This window comes from Haliotis rubra, unplaced genomic scaffold (genome assembly GCF_003918875.1).
Source record: "Haliotis rubra isolate DU_JTF1 unplaced genomic scaffold, ASM391887v1 Scf53, whole genome shotgun sequence".
NCBI classification, from domain to species: domain Eukaryota; kingdom Metazoa; phylum Mollusca; class Gastropoda; order Lepetellida; family Haliotidae; genus Haliotis; species Haliotis rubra.
Window position 1 is genome coordinate 2,348,363 of NW_025767224.1, and position 18,779 is coordinate 2,367,141.

General features: G+C 41.1%; 2 protein-coding genes across 6 annotated transcripts in view; both read right to left on the reverse strand.

Annotated features, from left to right (window-relative positions):
- LOC124252931 (beta-1,3-galactosyltransferase 1-like) overlaps positions 1-18,779 on the reverse strand; it is a 61,984-nt gene that overhangs the window by 10,720 nt on the left and 32,485 nt on the right. The gene's annotated exons all lie outside the window — the stretch shown is intronic.
- LOC124252930 lies at positions 4,228-8,605 on the reverse strand. 3 transcript variants are annotated; one of them, XM_046686607.1, is made up of 2 exons: positions 7,337-8,605; positions 4,228-5,534 (listed from the first exon to the last, which is right to left on the reverse strand). In XM_046686607.1, exon 1 carries the CDS (start codon positions 8,422-8,424, stop codon positions 7,378-7,380), a length of 1,047 nt encoding a protein of 348 aa, XP_046542563.1. In that variant the 5' UTR covers positions 8,425-8,605; the 3' UTR covers positions 4,228-5,534; positions 7,337-7,377. The 3 variants fall into 3 exon arrangements, with proteins under 3 accessions (XP_046542563.1, XP_046542562.1, XP_046542560.1); XM_046686606.1 differs by having other exon boundaries at positions 7,333-8,604; XM_046686604.1 differs by having other exon boundaries at positions 7,337-8,596.

The following is an 18,779-nucleotide window of genomic DNA, read 5'->3' on the forward strand; positions in this document are numbered from 1 at the left end:
TTCAAGAGCTGTTAGGATACGTCGACGCAGTTCGGGGTGCTGCATACAAGTACGGTAATGACTCGTGGTACACCTATGATTATTATTTCCGCCATAAAATGGCTAGAGATCCCACGCGTTCCTGGGGAGCCATCGATGGCGATCTGTGGCTCCGTTACATGGTTCAGGGTAGGCAGTTTTATACTCCTAAAGATTCAAAGACTAGCACTGCTAGTCCCGTCACCGCAGTGACTGATAAACAAGTCTGCTGGGATTTTAATCTTTCCCAGTGTTCAAGAATATCTTGCAAGTATCCCCACAAATGTTCCAAATGCAAAAGTTCAAACCACGGTGCCCGGCAATGGAATTCTTTTCGTACCAAAACAACAAACAATGCACAAGTGCGGCTCCGAAACAGGGCCAGCTTGCCTCCAACAGCCAATGTCGTTAGCTCCGGTACTCATAAAATATAACACACTAATTCCATGGATCGCCGCGTACTATGCCGTATGCCCCAAAGACGCCGATCTATTACAGGTAGGTTTTGCCTCAGGTTGTAATTTACAGTTCTCTGGTTCGTTCATTCCTAACGACGCTCCCAACCTTAGATCAGCGAGGCAACTTCCTGATATTGTAAGTATAAAGCTACAGAAAGAAATCTCTCTTGGTCTCATTGCCGGGCCTTTCCCCTCACGCCCGATTCAAAACCTCAAGGTATCTCCCGTTGGTTTAGTCAAAAAGAAATCTGACACATCAAATGTCTCCACAATCGCGGATAGCTACCGTCTTATACACCATCTCTCCCATCCCCGGGGATCGTCCGTCAACGATGGAATTTCCGCGGAATTTTGCTCTGTTCGGTACACACGGTTCGATGAGGCGGTAAGTTTAGTTCAGCGTTGAGGCAATGGCGCTTAATTAGCGAAATTCGATGTTAAGTCAGCATTTCGTTTGCTCCCAGTGCGTCCGGAGGATTTCCACCTGTTAGGTATGTACTTTCAGGGAAATTATTTTGACAAATGTCTCCCTTTCGGCTGTTCTATATCATGCGCCTTGTTTGAAACATTTAGCCGTTTTTTGCAGTGGTGCATAACCAAATACACCAACAGTACATCCATCATGCACTATCTAGATGATTTCCTAATGGGAGGTCGTGCCCAATCAGGTAAATGTACCTGTTAGATTCAAGCATTCAGCTTTTTCAACATTTGGCATTCCCATAGCACAAGAAAAAACAGTTCAACCAACCACGACCATCACTTTCCTGGGCCTAACCATAGACACCGTTTCTATGGAGATTAGAATACCACCAGAAAAAATCAATCAGTTGTGTCAGGAAATTGTCACCTTACTGCAGTCACAAAAGCGTAAACTAGAAGTTCACCAGTTACAATCCCTATTAGGTAAGCTGTATTTTGTGTGTCGCGCAGTTAGGTGCGGGAGGGCCTTTTGTAGACGCTTGACTGATGCTCTTTGCGGAAAAGTCCATCCCAATCATCGAATAAGACTCACTAACAGTATGAAACAAGACCTGCAAGTATGGTTACAGTTCCTGCAGCAATACAATGGTGTATCTGTGTTTCATGATTCTATTTGGCTTACTGGTCAACACTTACAGCTCTTCACAGATGCATCTAGCACACACGGCTTCGGGGCGTATTTCCAGGGCAGCTGGACATGTGCTTCCTGGCCTCAAACATGGATACAAAAAGGCTATACCAAGGATATGACACTCCTTGAATTTCCTATTGTGGTGGCGTTAAAAATGTGGGGAAATCGTTTGAGCAACAAAAAAGTTATGTTCACATGTGACAACCAAGCCGTCGTACATATCATCAACAAACAATCATCCAAAAACAAGAATGTCATGGCGCTAGTTAGGTGCTTAGTCTTACTCTCCTTGCAGCACAACATAATATTCCACTCCAAGTACATTAGCACGCATGATAACGCTATAGCTGACGCTCTTTCGCGCTTTCAGTGGCAGAGATTTCAACACGTGGCTCCAGACGCAGACCCGACACAGAGCAGCTTACCAAAAGACATTTGGGAGATTGTATGACAGAATCTCGTAGACTAATCTCGTCCTCTTTATCTCGCAACACAAGACGCACATATTACACGGCACTACAATGTCTCCAACATTTTAGGCGCGCCTTTAGCCTACAACTAGACGGGCCCATTTGCCTAGACCAGCTTCTGCAATTCATAGGCTACATGTCAATTCAAGGTAAATCACCTCGTACTGTAAGGGCCTACATTTCAGCCTTATCCACCTGGCATAAACTAAATAACTGTATCAATCACTGTGAACATTTCTTGGTTAGAAGAGCCATCATCGGAATGCACAAGATTAAAGTTAAACGGGACATACGAAAGCCCATCATTTTCCCAATTCTTCAGCGAATCGTCAATGCTTTGCCTGTTATCCGCAGCTCTTCTTACGAAGCTCAGATGTTTAAATCAGCATTTACCTTAGCCTTTTTTGGTTTCCTTAGGGTCAGCGAATTGGTTTGCAGTTCACAGGCCGATGATCCAAAAACTTCACTGCAAATTAATGATGTTTCACTTTCCGACCGGGGATTAACATTGCGCATAAGGTTTTCGAAAACTGACCAGTTCGGTAGAGGAGCAGTGCTTTCAATTTCTGCTATTGTCTCAGAACTATGCCCTGTTAGCGCTCTCGCTAGGTATCTCAGGTCCAAACCATGCACTACCTCACAGCTTTTTGTCCATTTTTATGGCTCGTCACTAACGCGCTATCAATTTCAGGCGATTCTCAATAAGTCGCTATCACATGTCGGTTATGACGTGACCCAGTATACCTCACATTCTTTCAGAATAGGCGCTGCTACAACTGCGGCGATTAATGGTTTGGATGAAAGTATAATTCAGCATTATGGTAGATGGTCATCTCGCGCATACCAAGGCTATATTAGGTTCTAATAAGATACTCACAAATAATTAACTTAATCTAGTTAATATTTACTAGCTTGGCTTTTATTAATTACGTTGTTGTAGCAATTTTTCTGCTGTCCGATCTATGTTACAGATGTGGCCTGGGTAATTGGCGACAGCTACATGGCCAGAGCGAGGGGGAGCTTGGAGCAACATTTGCAACGTCATGGCACTACACGATGGCATGTCCGAGGCGGGAGGCGATGGCGCCACTTCCGATCTTCCCTTAACAACCTCTTGGCTTCTGCGGGTAACACCACTCCCAAATGGCTCGTGATCCATTTAGGTTCAAACGACATGTGCCAAATGTCCGCCAGGTGCATGTACGACGACATCCTATACGATTTGCTGTATGCCAAGCTACGTCTGCCGGACACCAGGTTGGTGTGGTCGTTCATGTTGCCACGTGTTGTGTGGCCGGCGGCTGGGAACATTAAAAAAGCTTGAACTTTCTCGCAAAAAGCTCAATCGAAGACTGGCTAACAGAATTGAAGAGCTACATGGGATCAGGGTCCGCCACGATCAGATTGATCCAGTTAAATGTAGCTCGGAACATTACTTGGCTGACGGGGTGCACCTGTCACTCAGTGCAATGGACTCTTTCGTGCACAATATTATCAATGCTTTAACTGCCAACTAACTCAGATAATGCTAAAATAACGGCAATAAGCGAGCACACGCTTTTCATAATTTTTTTGCGCTAATTTTGGATTGTTTTTGCTGTTCGTCTATCCACGGTTTTCTAATACCTATATCGTGCTGTGTGGATGGCCGGCGATTTGTATCGCGGTGGCCTGTTTGAGGTGAGAAGTTCTCAATCGCTATGCTGCTGGTTGTCCGCTTTCACAGTGGAAACCCCATAATCTAAAAGTTAAACGAGACTTACCTGTAAGTTGAAGTTTGACTGTGGTTCTATCAGCTAATCTACGTGAAGGAGGGGTTACATGAGATTGCAACTGCGCATGCCCGAATCAGACTTTAAAGAGTTTAGGAGGGAGTAGCCCACTAAAAAAACCAACAAGTTATGGGAGGGATAATACAGTGGTGGGCATGTAACCCCTCCTTCACGTAGATTAGCTGATAGAACCACAGTCAAACTTCAACTTACAGGTAAGTCTCGTTTAACTTTTAGATTCTATCAGCTAATCACGTGACAGTCAGGCTTCCATGAGACTTCGAAGATGGATGCTCCCTCATAAACAGATTCTCAATTCAACTCAGAAATATAAATCACCAACAAACTTGTACAACATATGAGGACTTTTATTTCCATAAAAACATCCATGACAGTAATACATGTGATATGTTTCAATATTGCCTGATAACTTTATCAAAAGGTTTTTCAGTACAACAATTGCGAAGTTATCAAATAAAATACATGTACATTTCTTTTAATGTACATTTGCAAAGAACAGTAAGCAAACTATATCTATATTTCCAAACACTTCATGAAACTAATTGAAGCATTCATATAACAGAATTGTACTTGGAGACTTTGTTCCTTTTCTGAAATCACCGAACCATACTTCTACCAATCATTCAACTCATTGCAGAATTGCTTCAGCAAAACAATTATCTCTGGCAACAATTGTCTTATCATAGAAACTGGCAAATGTATGCTCAGATGACCAGTCTGCTTTGTCAAGTATTGTTCTGATTGGCACTGAGGCCTGTCGTGCTGCTGATGTAGCTGCAGCCCTAGTACTGTGTGCAGCAAATACGTTAGTGTCAATACCTGCTTGAGCCAGGCCAGTCCTTATCCACCGTGATACAGTGTCCCGTGATACTGCCTTATAAGGTTTAATATAGGTAATGAGCAGTTTTTTCTCAGAACCTCTCAAATCTGCAGTTCTTCTTATGTATTCTCTCAGAACAGTGACTACACACACACGTCTGTCCACTGAATACTCCTTAAGAACCAGAGGTTTTGTCAGTCTTCCAGGTTTAGATTGCTTAACTAAATCAGCAAAGTGAAAAGTAATGTCAGATTTCTTCTCTGTCATGTTGTTTAAACTCAATAAATGTAACGTTTGACCTCTCTGGGCAGTTGTCAATGACACCAACAGTACTAACTTGATAGTTAGCTCTTTCAAAGAAATAAACATAGTTTGCAAACTCTGCAGAAATGTAAGAACATCTTTTACACTCCACACCTCCAGATATTTAGGAACTGGTGGGTTCTCTTGAAAAACAGCTTTAAGGAACCTAGATACCATTGGGTGACTACCACATGGTTGATCATTAAGCAATACAATAGTAGACAATGCACATCTTGCAGTGTGCACAGAGCTATAACTCAGTCCAGCCTTGACTAGCGATAGTAGGAAATCTAACACATCTGCTAAAGATGGCAAACTGAAATCAACTTTCCTTTGAGAACAAAACTTTTTCCATCTTGTGAGGTAACAGGCATACTGCTTGCGTGTTCCTTTTCTCCAAGATTTGACAAGGAACTTGGCTGCGTCATCAGAAATTCCTCTCTGTGTGAAACAATACCGGACAGTAGGCAGGCTGTCAGTCTCAGCCTCCTGGCTATGGGATGTGGGAGACCTTCCACACTGGTTACCAGGTCCTTTCGCACAGGCAACATCAAAGGTCTACAACACAATAATTGCAACAAATGAGCAAACCAAGCTTGTGTAGGCCACCATGGGACAATAATCATCACCCTAGCTCTATCAGCTTCAATTTTCTGCAAACATTTTGATAATAAACAGAATGGGGGGAACATATAACAGTATTCCTCTGCCCATGACACATGAAACGCATCAACTGCGACTGCTTCTGGTTCAGGTCTCCAACTAATGAATCTTGACAGTTTCCTATTTAGCCGTGATGCAAACATATCTATTGTAGGGTTCACATTCAAATGTTGCATGATTTTCTTAAATATTGAAGCATTGAGAGACCATTCTGTTCTATCATTAAATTTTCTGGATGCTTTATCTGCCTCTATGTTTTTAGAACCAGCTATGTGAGAGATAGTGAGCCAAATATCTCTTTCCATACACCAAAACCAGATATCTTTTGCAATTTTGTTACAATCAACAGATTTTGTACCTCCCATAGCTTGAACATAAGAAACAGCTGTAGTATTGTCTGAGAGCACATGTACATGTTTTCCATTGAAAGTGTTTGTTAGCGACAGAGCTTGGAGTGACATCAGAATAGCCTTAAGTTCCAACACATTAATGTGATAACCTTTCTCTTCCTCAGACCATCTTCCTCCAACACTATGTCCTAAATTTGCCCCCCAGCCTTGTAGGCTAGCATCAGTTGTCACTGTAAAATCAGGGCTGTGGAAGGGACAGATTTCATTTACTGATCCCAACACATTATCCTTCCACCAAATTACCTCTTGTTTAGATTCAGGTGATAGATACATAGTAGCATCAAAATCACCTTTGCTATGTTTCAGAGCTATTGTCTTCTCCATTTCAAGACATCTATAATGCAGCTGCCCAAATGTTACAGCAGGAAAACATGAGACAATCAATCCAAGTAGTCTAGCTATATCTCTTATCACATGATGAGTGTTCTTGAGAACCACTGAGCATGTCTCAGCAATGTGCATTGCCTTATCATCTGGTAACTCTATTTTCATATGTTCTGAATCCAGAATAAAACCTAAGAATTTCATTCTCCTTGAGGGCTCAAAATTGGATTTTTCATGATTTATTGTAAAGCCCAAATGTTTCAGAAATTCTGCCATTCCCTCTACTGATGCCTTGCATTCAGCTTTTGTCTCCGCCTGAGTATAGGTGTCATCAATATACCCCATACACTGATTACCTTGCAGTCTCAAATGTGAAAATACTGGCTTAAGTATCTTAGTGAATACCCGAGGAGCACAAGCTAACCCATTTGGCATACATGTGAATTGGTACAAGTACCCATTCCACCTGAACCTTAAATATTTTCTATGATCTTCATGTACACTTACTGAATAATAAGCATGTGTCAAGTCAACTGATGCCATGTACATATTCTTTTTCAACAAATGCAATACTGTTTGTAAGTTTTCCATTTTAAAATGATGGTACTCTATAAACTGGTTCAATTGCTTCAAGTTCAGAATCATTCTATATTTGTTATTTTTCTTTTTTCTGATGAATATATTAGAAATGAATTGGTCATCAGTTTCTTCTGCCAGCTCAATGACACCAAGTGTTTTTAAAACTTCAATTTCTCTGTTAACAATTTCCTTTTCTTGATCATTGAATTCAATTTGTTTTGGCTCTTTAAACTGCATAGGAGTTTTTATCATATCTATTTTCAATCCTGAAACAATGTCTAAAATATGCCTGTCATGGGTCAGCTTCTGCCACTCTGATAAACAGGAAGCTATAGAACCTGCTTTAAAATTAGCTTCTGAATTCAAGGGATGACACTGACCTACCTGAGCTGAATCCTCACTCTCGCTCATTGGGGCCAATACTGCTAGTTCTTCCCCCCTCCTCTTCTCTTTTCGAAACCTCTGTTGTATTGGGGGTTCCCTGCTAAAAAATATCCAGGTGGGAATCCACGACCACGACCACGACCTCTGCCTCTGCCTCTGCGGCCAAACTGATTATTATAAGGCATGTAGCGAGCAGTCTGGTGATACCCACGACCTCTGCTGATTGATTTTCCAAGATGACTGGCCATATTCATGTCCTTCAGGCTTTTAGCAATATCATCACCAAACAGATAGTCACATGAAGTGGGTGCACTTGGAGCACATAAAGGTCGATACTGGAAATTCAGATGTGGTCTTATGAGTTCTTTTCGTCTCTGGACAATTTCCCTGTTGGAATACGAGGTCATAGTCAATGTATCTGATAACTTGTTAACCATTTCCGAGTAGACGGGAGAAGGGATATGCTTCTTGTTCTTCATCAGAACTTCAAGTGTAGCGGTAACACATGTGGCAGCTTTAATCACGCCATTCTGTACTTTTTGCATTCTACAGTCCATAGACCTAGCTCCGGGATTGATAGAATCCCACAGCAGTTTGTTTACCTCGGGAGTTTTCAACCCATGGCAATTTTCAGGCCTCTTGATCGATTTCATTTTTGTCGATAAGGACGATTCGTCCGGTCTGGTCTCAAAGAGTTCAGTTACCAGTTCAGCCAATTTTGCGTCGATAGGTTCACCCTCTGGCTGCTCAAGCAGCAAGTTAGAACGGACAGCACTCAAAAGGCCATTCTCGTCAAAATTCTCCTCTCCGGAAGGCATAGCCACTTCCTGTTCATGCGCAGGGTGTGTGGTGAGCAACTGGTTTGCAATGCCAACGGAACCGGTTTCGGTTCCTACACTCAGTGAACTTTTATGGAGTTTATTCTGACTCGGTTCAATGTAATCCATTTCGTCGTCATCGTCAAATTGACCATATGTGTGGTCTTCTCCGCCTTCATAATAAAACGAGTCTATTTGTTCCTGAAAACCATCTAATCTAGTGTCCATAGTTTCCCGCATGTTTTTTACCTCGGACACAAGCTCTGACATCAGAATTAGAGAGGATTCACTCTCGACTGCTTGGCCACTCGGGCCTGGGATAGCATTATTGCTAACAGATGATATCTTCCCGCGAGTGGATTTTTTACCATTGCAGTCAGTTTTATTTTTGGACTTAGATTTGCTATGTTGACTTGAGTGATCACTGTCTGCTGACGGACTTGTTAAACAAGCCTCCGCCATTATCGTGCCTCGGCACTCGGTAACACGTGGTTTTTATATTTCGAAAAACTCAAGTTTCCACAATTACAGATAATAATATCTGTTTTTACACTAATTATAGTGATTTATAGGGAGCTGGGTTGTATTTATACAACTGTAACCAGCTAAAAAAGTTCAAATGATCTCACTGGAAAACTTATTTTCCAGAGCTGAGATTTTTACGTCTGATCTCTACGAAAGCACAGCTTTGCACTGATTCGGGCATGCGCAGTTGCAATCTCATGGAAGCCTGACTGTCACGTGATTAGCTGATAGAATCATAATTCCAGCCTGCTTTACAGTAGGTGGAATTCATTCGCTCGCTATGCGCACCTCGTCTGCTTGGTCACAGCGGAGAGGTGATTGTGTAATATGCTCTCGCTGCTACTTCTCACCCCTGTATAGCCATCCACACATATTGGCCACTACTTCCCAAAACAAATATCTTCCTTTTCATTTATAACGCTAGTCCAGCAATAATTTGATTTTATCATCTGACCCTTTTGAGGCTCTGCCACTTTGTTTCTTCAAAGAATTTTTCTTGGTTTGACCTATTTTTTAACGATTTGTTGAACGTTTGACGTTGATTGAGACTTTTGCGTTGACTGAGAAGATGTGTTACAGTCATAAGATGACATCTGCAAAACTAATGTTTTGGGTGAATTTGATTTATATTTATCTCCATTTGACGTTTCCAAACAGGACAGCTTCTAGAGTAAGAGGAATGATCCCCTGCACAGTTTGTACATTTTTTGACAGTACTGTCACAATCTTCTGTTGTATGTGTCTTCTCACCACAGTGAGCACATACAACAGACAATGTGCAAGTATTGACGCCATGACCGAAGTTTTGGCATTTGAAACACCTTAGAGGGTTCGGAATGTACGTTTCTACATTGATGTTACAATAACCTGCTTTAGGAGATTTTGGAGCATTTGGTGAAGCAAATGAAAAAAGCAGGTATTGGTTTTTAGAACAGCATCATTTTTCCGGGTTGTGAAATGTTTTACATAGAGTACGCCTTGGTCGTTCATCTCAGAGACAATGTCAAGTTCTGACATATCTGCAAACAATCGATCACGGTCTCTGATGATTCCTTTGCCTGTGTTTAAAGTTTTATGAGCTGTGACTGTGACTGGAACGCCGACAAACGATTCTGTACCCCTGGTGTGTAGACAGCATGTGAGACGAGGAGCAGACAAAACTTTCTATATTTTGTCTATAAAAGCTTCCTGAGGACACATCTTTATGTGAGGAACTATATAGTAGTGTATTCATTATATCTGGATCGAAAATGGTGAATATCGATGTGTACCGAGCCCGTATCGGAACTTTCACCCAACCTGTGGGTACCCGGCAAGTGAGACTAGCGAGAGACAGTGAGTACGCGCCGTACACGGTCGGGACCGATGTCCAGTTCAGGCTTTTGATTTGTGCTTTATTGTTCACACTACACCTACAAGCTTCGTTCTGTATTTTGCACCTCCATGAAAAAATGAATTTTGAGCATTATATACCAAAAGAAAATATATTTCTTTGTGTATCATGTGACGTCACAAGCTTCGTACGTCAGACAGTGATTGGCTGCCATGCACTGAATGCACGGGTCTCATGCTTTCTCGGAGGCGATGTGTCACCAGCCAGGGTTATCACTCAGATACTCATGTGTTCGAATGATATCGAAACTAACCCGGGTCCACTGACTCTGGAAGAGGTTAAAGATGTTTTAATGAATGAACTACGCGAGGTAAAATCAGAAATCTCTTCACTAAAATCCGAAGTGCAATCTATAAACTCGACATGTGGACAACTTGAAAACGCAGTCAAGGAAATACGGTCTGATATCAACAATATGAAGCAAAATCAGGACTTGATATATTCGGACATCGATGCTGTGAATGATAAGGTAGACGAAATGAGCGAAAAATTATCAAAGTTTGATGAAGAGTTGGATAGACTTGAATCGATCAGTCGTCGTGATAATGTTATTATTTACGGTATCCCCGAGTCAGAAGGTGAGAAATCTATGGCCTGTAAACAAACCGTGTTGTCAATTTTCAACGAACATGTGACGTTTAAGACCTGGCAGTCCACCGACGTCATACGTGCCCACCGTCTTGGCGCCCGACGCGTTAACGATACAAAACCACGCCCTGTGATCGCCAAGTTGCAGGTTTCGGATGACAAGGTCAGAGCGCTAAAAGCACGTAACGATCTTAAAGAAGCTGGATATGGGATCTCGAGCGACCTAACTACGCGGCAACGCCGACAACTACAGGAACTGAAAGGAACCGGAAAGTACGGATTCTTCAAGAACGGCCAACTGGTGACCAAGCAACGCACGGATAAGGACGCACCTGCGCAACGTGGAACAGCAAGAACCGTGGCAAGCATTAGACGCGAGAGACGTGAACGTGAAACGTCCAGTTAGGACACTGGCCGAAGCCCGGATAGTTTACTACGGGGAACAACCGAAGTTAGCACCGCCGAAACTAAAGTACCCGTGAACACTGTGGAGGAACAATTTTTACTTTCTTATGTTGGAATGTCAACGGACTGTTGAGTAAAATCAGTGACTTTAACTTCATCCAATACCTTCGACAATATAAGGTAATATGTCTTGTTGAAACATTTGTCGTGTCTATCCCGAATAATTGGTTAGTAAACTATGACATTTTTTACAGTCCTGCCATTAAAGTATCCGACTACGGTCGTCTATGTGGTGGTGTATGTGTGTGCATACACCAGTCCTACAGTAAATTCTGTAAACTGATTCCATCCACACAAGATAACTTACTATGGTTACACTTGTAAAAAGAATTGTTTAAGTTGGACAGTCATGTGAATTTGATATGTACCTATATTCCACCGTCTGGCTCTTCTTACTACGGTGGTTCCAATACTAAGTGTAGTTTAGAATATTTAGAAGAATTAATTTCAGACAATTCATCAATTATTCAGGACTCTCACACTATAATTTGTGGCGACATGAATTCTAGAACGGGAGAAATGAATAACGCAAAAGTTCAAGAAAATGATGATGCAAATGATAATATTCATTTACCTTGGCCAGAGGAAGACGATACCATAGTTAATGATCGTAAATCTCATGATAAAGTTATAAATAAGTTTGGACAGTACCTGATTGATTTTTGCTACGCGTTTGGCCTATTTATTGTAAATGGGAGAGTAAATGGGGATAGCGAAGGGGGAATTTACCTACTGTGGTCATCAAGGCACAAGTGTAAATGATTACTTTATTTGTTCACCAAATTTCTTTAAGCACATTGATAAGTTCAATGTAGGAGACATGTTGAATTCTGACCATTTTCCATTGGAGTTAACATGTAAATTTGCTGACTCGATAGTGAGTGACACAGGTAATCTGTTTGATGAAAAGATCATTTGGAATGATTCTCTTTCTGAAATATATGTTCATAATTTACAGGAACGGTTGTTGGCCTATGGTGAGAGTTTAAGCGAGACAATCGAAGTGAACGTGAATCATGCTATTGATGACTTTGTAAAGATTATAATAAACTCCGCGGATTGTATGAAAAAAAGGTTTTATTTAAATAGAACTAACAGGAAACGTCAGTCAACAAATCCACAATGCATAAATGCAAAACGAGCAGCGCGCAGAGCCCTGAGGCAGTTTAGAACTAAGCACACTGATTATCACCGCGCAATTTATTGTAGACAGAGGAATGCATATAAGACTTGTTGTAGAAAATATAAATCTGACCTCGCTAAAGTACGACTAGATAATCTTTGTAAATCTTCAAAATCTCCTTCAAAATTTTGGAAACAAATACGATCGCTACAGAATCGGGACAAGATAACTTCTCCTATTTCTAAATCTGAATGGCTCGGACACTTCAAAAATATATTTGCAAATACTGATATATTCAACAACAATGCCACTACAATTGAAGATGATACCATATACTCCGATTACGATGATAGCGTTGATGAACAAGTTTTAGATTCTCCAATAACAGAAACGGAAATAAGGGAAGCTATAAGACATTTAAAGAGGGGGAAAGCAGCTGGGCCTGATAATGTTATTATAGAAATGTTAAAATGTTCGCAAAATGAAACTATGCCTTTTCTTATAAAATGCTTCAATTACCTTTTTAACAGCGGTACTTTTCCAGCTAGCTGGTCACGTTCTATCATTATTCCACTGCATAAAAAGGGAGACTCTAGTAATCCAGATAATTACAGGGGAATATCTCTAATGAGTTTATTAGGGAAGATACTTACAACAATATTGAACAATAGGATATCCCAATGGGCAAATATGCGCGATAAAATTCCAGAAACACAAGCAGGGTTTAGAAAAAACTACTCCACGACTGATCATATCTTCACTTTATATGCAATTATTCAAAAATGTCTATCACGTAGAAAACATAAATTATATGCTGCATTTGTAGACTTCAAAAAAAGCATTTGATACAGTTGATAGGTTCAAACTTTGGAACTGCTTAAGAGATACTGGTCTCAGGGGCAAAATGTATTCCATGCTGAAGGAAATGTACTCAAACATAAAGTCCTGTGTCCGTTGTGAGACGGGTACAACAGACTATTTTGATTGTCCTATAGGTTTGCGACAAGGTTGCATCCTCAGTCCCATCCTATTTTCATGTTTTATCAGTGAATTATATAATGATATTGTTTCTTATGGAAAACATGGTATTCAACTGTTCCCGGATTACCTGGAAATTTTAATGCTTCTCTTCGCAGATGATGTGATTTTACTATCAGATACGGTGGTGGGATTACAACGACAACTTAACATTCTAGATAATTACACTAAGGAATGGAAACTCTCAGTAAATCTTGACAAAACCAATGTAGTTATTTTTCGGAAGGGTGGTCACATTTCTCAGAAAGATAAATGGTTTCTTGGTAATCAACTTGTGAAAACAGTTGATTGTTACACGTACCTCGGTGTTCGTTTTTTATCATACCTTCAATATGAAAAAAAGTGTTTATGATCTCTCCCTACGTGCTAAGAAAGCTCTTTTCCAGTTAATACCGGTTATTTACAAGACTGGAATGTTAACACCAGGTCTATTTTTCAAACTTTTTGATGCCCAAATACAACCAATTTTATTATATGGTTCAGAAATATGGGGATTTCAACGTTTCGATTGTTTAGAAAAAATACATTTATTAGCATGTAAAAGATTTTTGGGAGTTGGATCGTCAACACCAAATATTATGGTGTATGGGGAGTGCGGGAGATACCCACTTTACATAAATTCACAGATAAGATGTTTAAAATACTGGTTTAAAATTCTTAAAATGCCTAACCATCGTATTCCAAAACTGTCCTATGTTGGTTCATTTAGATAGTATTGGCAAAGTAACGTGGGCTTCAAGTTTAAGATATTTATTATTTTCTCATGGTTATGGGTATGTCTGGTTAAACCAAACTGTTGGTCATATCGATGTTTTTATTAATGATTTTCGCAATCGAGCTATTAATATGTATCACCAGGAATGGCAATCACGTTTGAATAATAGCACACGCTATGATTGTTATAGGACATTTAAAACTTTACTACAACCAGAAAAATATTTATCTGTACTTAGATGCAACGATTTAAGGTATACATTTATAAAATTCAGACTAGGTTTGCTAAATTTAATGGTAAATGAAGGAAGAAAAATGTCCATCGAGAGGAATCAAAGAATCTGTCCATTATGTAAAGAAGCAGTAGAAAACGAAATTCACTTCACCTTTATCTGTAAATCTTATGCTGACATTAGAAAGAAATATATACCGGAGTATTACCTGTCAAAACCCCCCGATGTAGCTTTTAAATCACTATTATGTTCTTGCAATGAACAAAATATTAGAAATCTGTCATTGTTTATAAAACACTCCAGTAAGTTAAGAGATCAATTGTTGAAACATTAGTTACAACTTACTTGTAAAAAAATATTTTTGTATAACTCTGTAAACTGTATATGGGCCGGAGGCCTTGAATACAATAAAATTCTTGTCTTGTCTGTTTCAATTACAAGAAATCGTGGCCAGTATTCAATGGACGTGGACAGTCGTTGATCATTATCAACTGGATCAGTGTCCAGTGGACGTTTGGGTTTTTTCAAGGGGGTTTCGTAAGCCATGGTTAAGTTTTCAAGGTTCGTCATCCGAGTTCCCCACCCACCACAGAGTATCACAAGGACAATGCTAAAAACAAGCGGATCTCCGACTTGCAGCTAGAAGGATACCCGGATGATATACACCAGCAGAAAAATTAAAAGATTAATGATTCCACCAGATTGGCCAATGAACCACCGCCTTCTGGGCATACGACTCTAGGCAAGACACATACATGAAATTGTGTACTTGAAATTCTCAGGTCAAAAATTTGCCAAGACTTAAAAATATATCTAATAATTTTCAAATTTTGTGCAACATTATATAGTTGTAGCACAGGGCTTGGCGTGACCAGCCGATTGATGTAACCGGGCCAGTTCTACCACCCGTCTAGGTGAAGTAAGGGGCGAAGTGGTGTGTTGGGCAAAGGAACGCTGTTCCTGGAACCAGTGCCCTCAACCACCAGACTCCCGTCCTCCACCGACACAGGGGTGCAACCCACGGCAAACGGGTTGGTGAACCAAATATATCCCCGGGTCCACAACGGGGGGTTGCAGAGCGCTTAGCGTTACCCAGCACCCACCACGAGGAGGTGGCTCTTCACGGGTGCCCATGTGGGTTAAGAAGTTTCAATAGTGTCTCGTATGGCCTTGTCAGTGCGTTTAGACTATGCATTAGGATTTTGTAGGGTGCACGGGGCGCGTCTTAGGGAGGTTTTAGATTAGTTCGGCTGTTCGGTCCAGGGTGCCGTTCCACTAACCGATCTTATCTAAGATCAATCTTAGCAAGTTACGCCAATTTTACACTCGTCTTAGCTAAATGTTACACCCGTTCCACTAACCCTGAGTGAGTGAGTTTAGATTTACGCCGCACTCAGCAATAGTCCAGCTATATGGCGGCGGTCTGTAAATAATCGAGCTAAGATGCATAGCGTTCACTAACATGAACGCTATGTATCTTAGCTATAAATAATCGAATCTGGACCAGACAATCCAGTGATCAACAGCATGAGCATCGATCTGCGCAGTTGGGAACCGATGACATGTGTCAACCAAGTCAGCGAACCTGACCACCCGATCCCGTTAGTTGCCTCTTACGACAAGCATGGGTTATTGAAGTTCAATATTCTAACCCGGGCCTTCATGGGTATTTTTCCAACCAAGTGTAAACGTGGAGAAAAAAACTAGAGCAAAATATTAGGGTAGTTAGCACCTTGGTTTCAGGTGCAAGTGCGTGTGAACGCTGGGTATCAGGCATAATATAATAATAATAAACTCTGTCAAAAAAGAAACGCAACCCCTGTCCTCAGATATGAAAAATTCGTTTGAATGAAGTTATTGCTTCCAAACTAAATTTTATTCGAATGTATTGAAATGATACACGTAATTAATGAAGATTACCATCCAAACAACTGCATTTGTACGCATAAGTGTATTTTATTGCTTATTTTATTGCAAATCATGAAAATGGCAGTTAATGTAGGGGTGTATAAAAGCCCATGTGCTTCCGTATTATATTCATTCATTTATCGCCGAAAAGCTGTGTTAAAAATGCCACGATTGAGTGCTGCCGACCGAAATATCGCCATTGGTCGTGTTCAAGCCGGAGAAAGTTTTGGAACTGTTGCACGGCACCTAAATGTTCACAAAACAACGATATCCCGACTTTGGAGCCGCTACAACAACTTCAATTTGACCAACGATCGCCCGAGAAGTGGAAGGCCAAGAATCACGACCCCCCTTCAAGATCGGTACATCCGGGTCCATCACCTGCGTAATCGGCATGCCCTACCAACCGTGACTGCCACACAAATACCAGGTTTGAGGAGAGTGTCAGCTCAAACGATTAGGAACCGTCTGAAAGAAGCGGGTTTACGTGCCTGTAGACCAGTTGTTGGACCTGTACTACGCCCCCTACATCGACGCCGACGACTCAGGTGGTGCAACAACGTAAGGATACGGACTTTACAAAACTGGAGGCGAATCTGGTTTTCTGATGAATCACGTTTTCTTTGCAACGTCACGACGGAAGACAGCGTCTGTATAGGAGACGTCATAACGTTTTGCGCCCATCTGCGTCCGACAGGTGGACAGATTTGGCGGAGAAAGCGTCATGGTTTGGGGAACCATCTCATACAACCAGAAATCAGACTTGGTGATCGTTCCAGGGAACCTGACAGCCCAACGTTACATCAACCACGTGTTAGAGCTTCACCTTCTCCCGATTATTGACCAACAGACACAGATTTTCAACGGGACAACGCCCGGCCTCATACTGCACGTGCAACAATGAACTTTCTGCAGAATTCCAACGTCAATGTCTTGCCATGACCCTCTAAATCACCAGACCTCAACCCTATTGAACACCTGTGGGATACTCTGGATCGACGCGTACGTCAACGTCAGCCGCCGCCACAGACGCTGCAACAGCTCGCCGTTGCACTGCAGGAGGAGTGGAGAGCCATTCCCCAGGAAAGAATCCGGCGTCTTATCCGTTCTTGTCCAAGGAGATGCCGTGCAGTGATTGCAGCTCGTGGTGCTCATACGAGATACTGAGAAAGACGCCCCCCTGGTGACAAACTGGTGTCTGTGAGATGACTTTTGAAATGACAATTTTAAACATGCCCATCTGGGTTATTATTCTGCCAAATTTCAGACTTCTGTCTTAAATAATAAAAATGCCGTGTCGTCCTAAAACTTCAGATCAAAATCTCTAAAATACAGGGGTTGCGTTTCTTTTTTGACAGAGTTTATATGCATAATTATAGTGCGCCTGTTCCACATCCATGGGCATGCTCAAAGCGCTGTGTACAGATAATTTACACGAGAATATTTACAGCCGAGATTATAAGTAAAGTGCGCCTGTTCCACATCCATGGGCATGCTCAAAGCGCTGTGTACAGATAATTTACAGCCGAGATTTTAAGTAATATACTGAGAACAGGTTTTAAGTATGGACTTTAAAAATGTCAAATGCTTTTTTAATATGTGCATGAACTTTGTCAATCAGAATAAACAGGGCATGACGAGGCTATAACGTAAGAAGAATCTGTCAGTGGTATTGAAGAACACGCGGCCTGCCTTTAGAATCCCCCACCAAATGTGCGCAGTGAAATCAAGCATAGTTGTATCTTTTTGCTTCAGAACATTGTTCACTTCACGGCTGTCCCTATTCTTAACCATGACGTTGCAATATTGTTGTACAAATGTGTTCCACCGACTCTCCTGACATTTGTAAGGCTTCAGTGCAGTATTTGTTTACATCACAGAAATATACAATAGCATTTCATGGGGGATTTTAGGGGACGCTCACGGTGAAATGCTCGCTCTTATTTTTCACATAGAATAGGAAAGCCACCATTTTGGTTTCTCTACGATTGATTTTAGCTATCCTAAGTTGGTCATGAGCAACTTAGACTTTGAATCTTAACTTTACGATTGACTTGGGTAAGATTGGTTAGTGGAACGATATTACCGATCGTAACGTCACGCTAAGATTGGGATTTTAGGGTTTACGATTGGCGTAGGGCTAAGATCGGTTAGTGGAACGGCACCCAGGTTTTAATGTGATTCTGAATAAATGTTTCCGTTCGTTTAAACATATTTTCATTCCCAAAAAGTCTGGTTTGGTAAACAAGCAAAACTTTGCTTTTATTAATACCTCGCCATTACATTTATCATATAAACAAAATACACAAGAACTGGATTCACAAAAACAACAAATTAAATCATATATGTGCATTATACTTGAACTTGCAGTTATATTTCACTAATTGTGTACAAATATAATAGTTTATCAAATCGTTTAGTCCTAAAGATGTTTTGATGAAGGGAATCTATCATGTTCTTATAGTCATTGTTGGTAGCTGGAGGCATTTCACGTAACACAGTTTGGAGGCTGTGGCCGTTTACATAGAAATAGGTATTATTTCTAACAGCAGTGTATAACTTACGTAAAGAATAAACTCCTCAGACTCGCCAATATTCGCGCGGCTGGTTGAGTCCGAGGCCGTTAGGCCGAGCACCC

What these genes read in the sequence shown, in the direction of transcription:
- LOC124252930 (XM_046686604.1), bottom strand. Translation starts at nt 7,363, where the DNA reads ATGAGCGAGAGTGAGGATTCAGCTCAG. An exon ending in AGAGTGAGGATTCAGCTCAG is followed by an intron (nt 5,535 to 7,336) that starts GTAGGTCAGTGT and finishes ATTGTGTTGTAG; the next exon opens with ACCTTTGATGTTGCCTGTGC.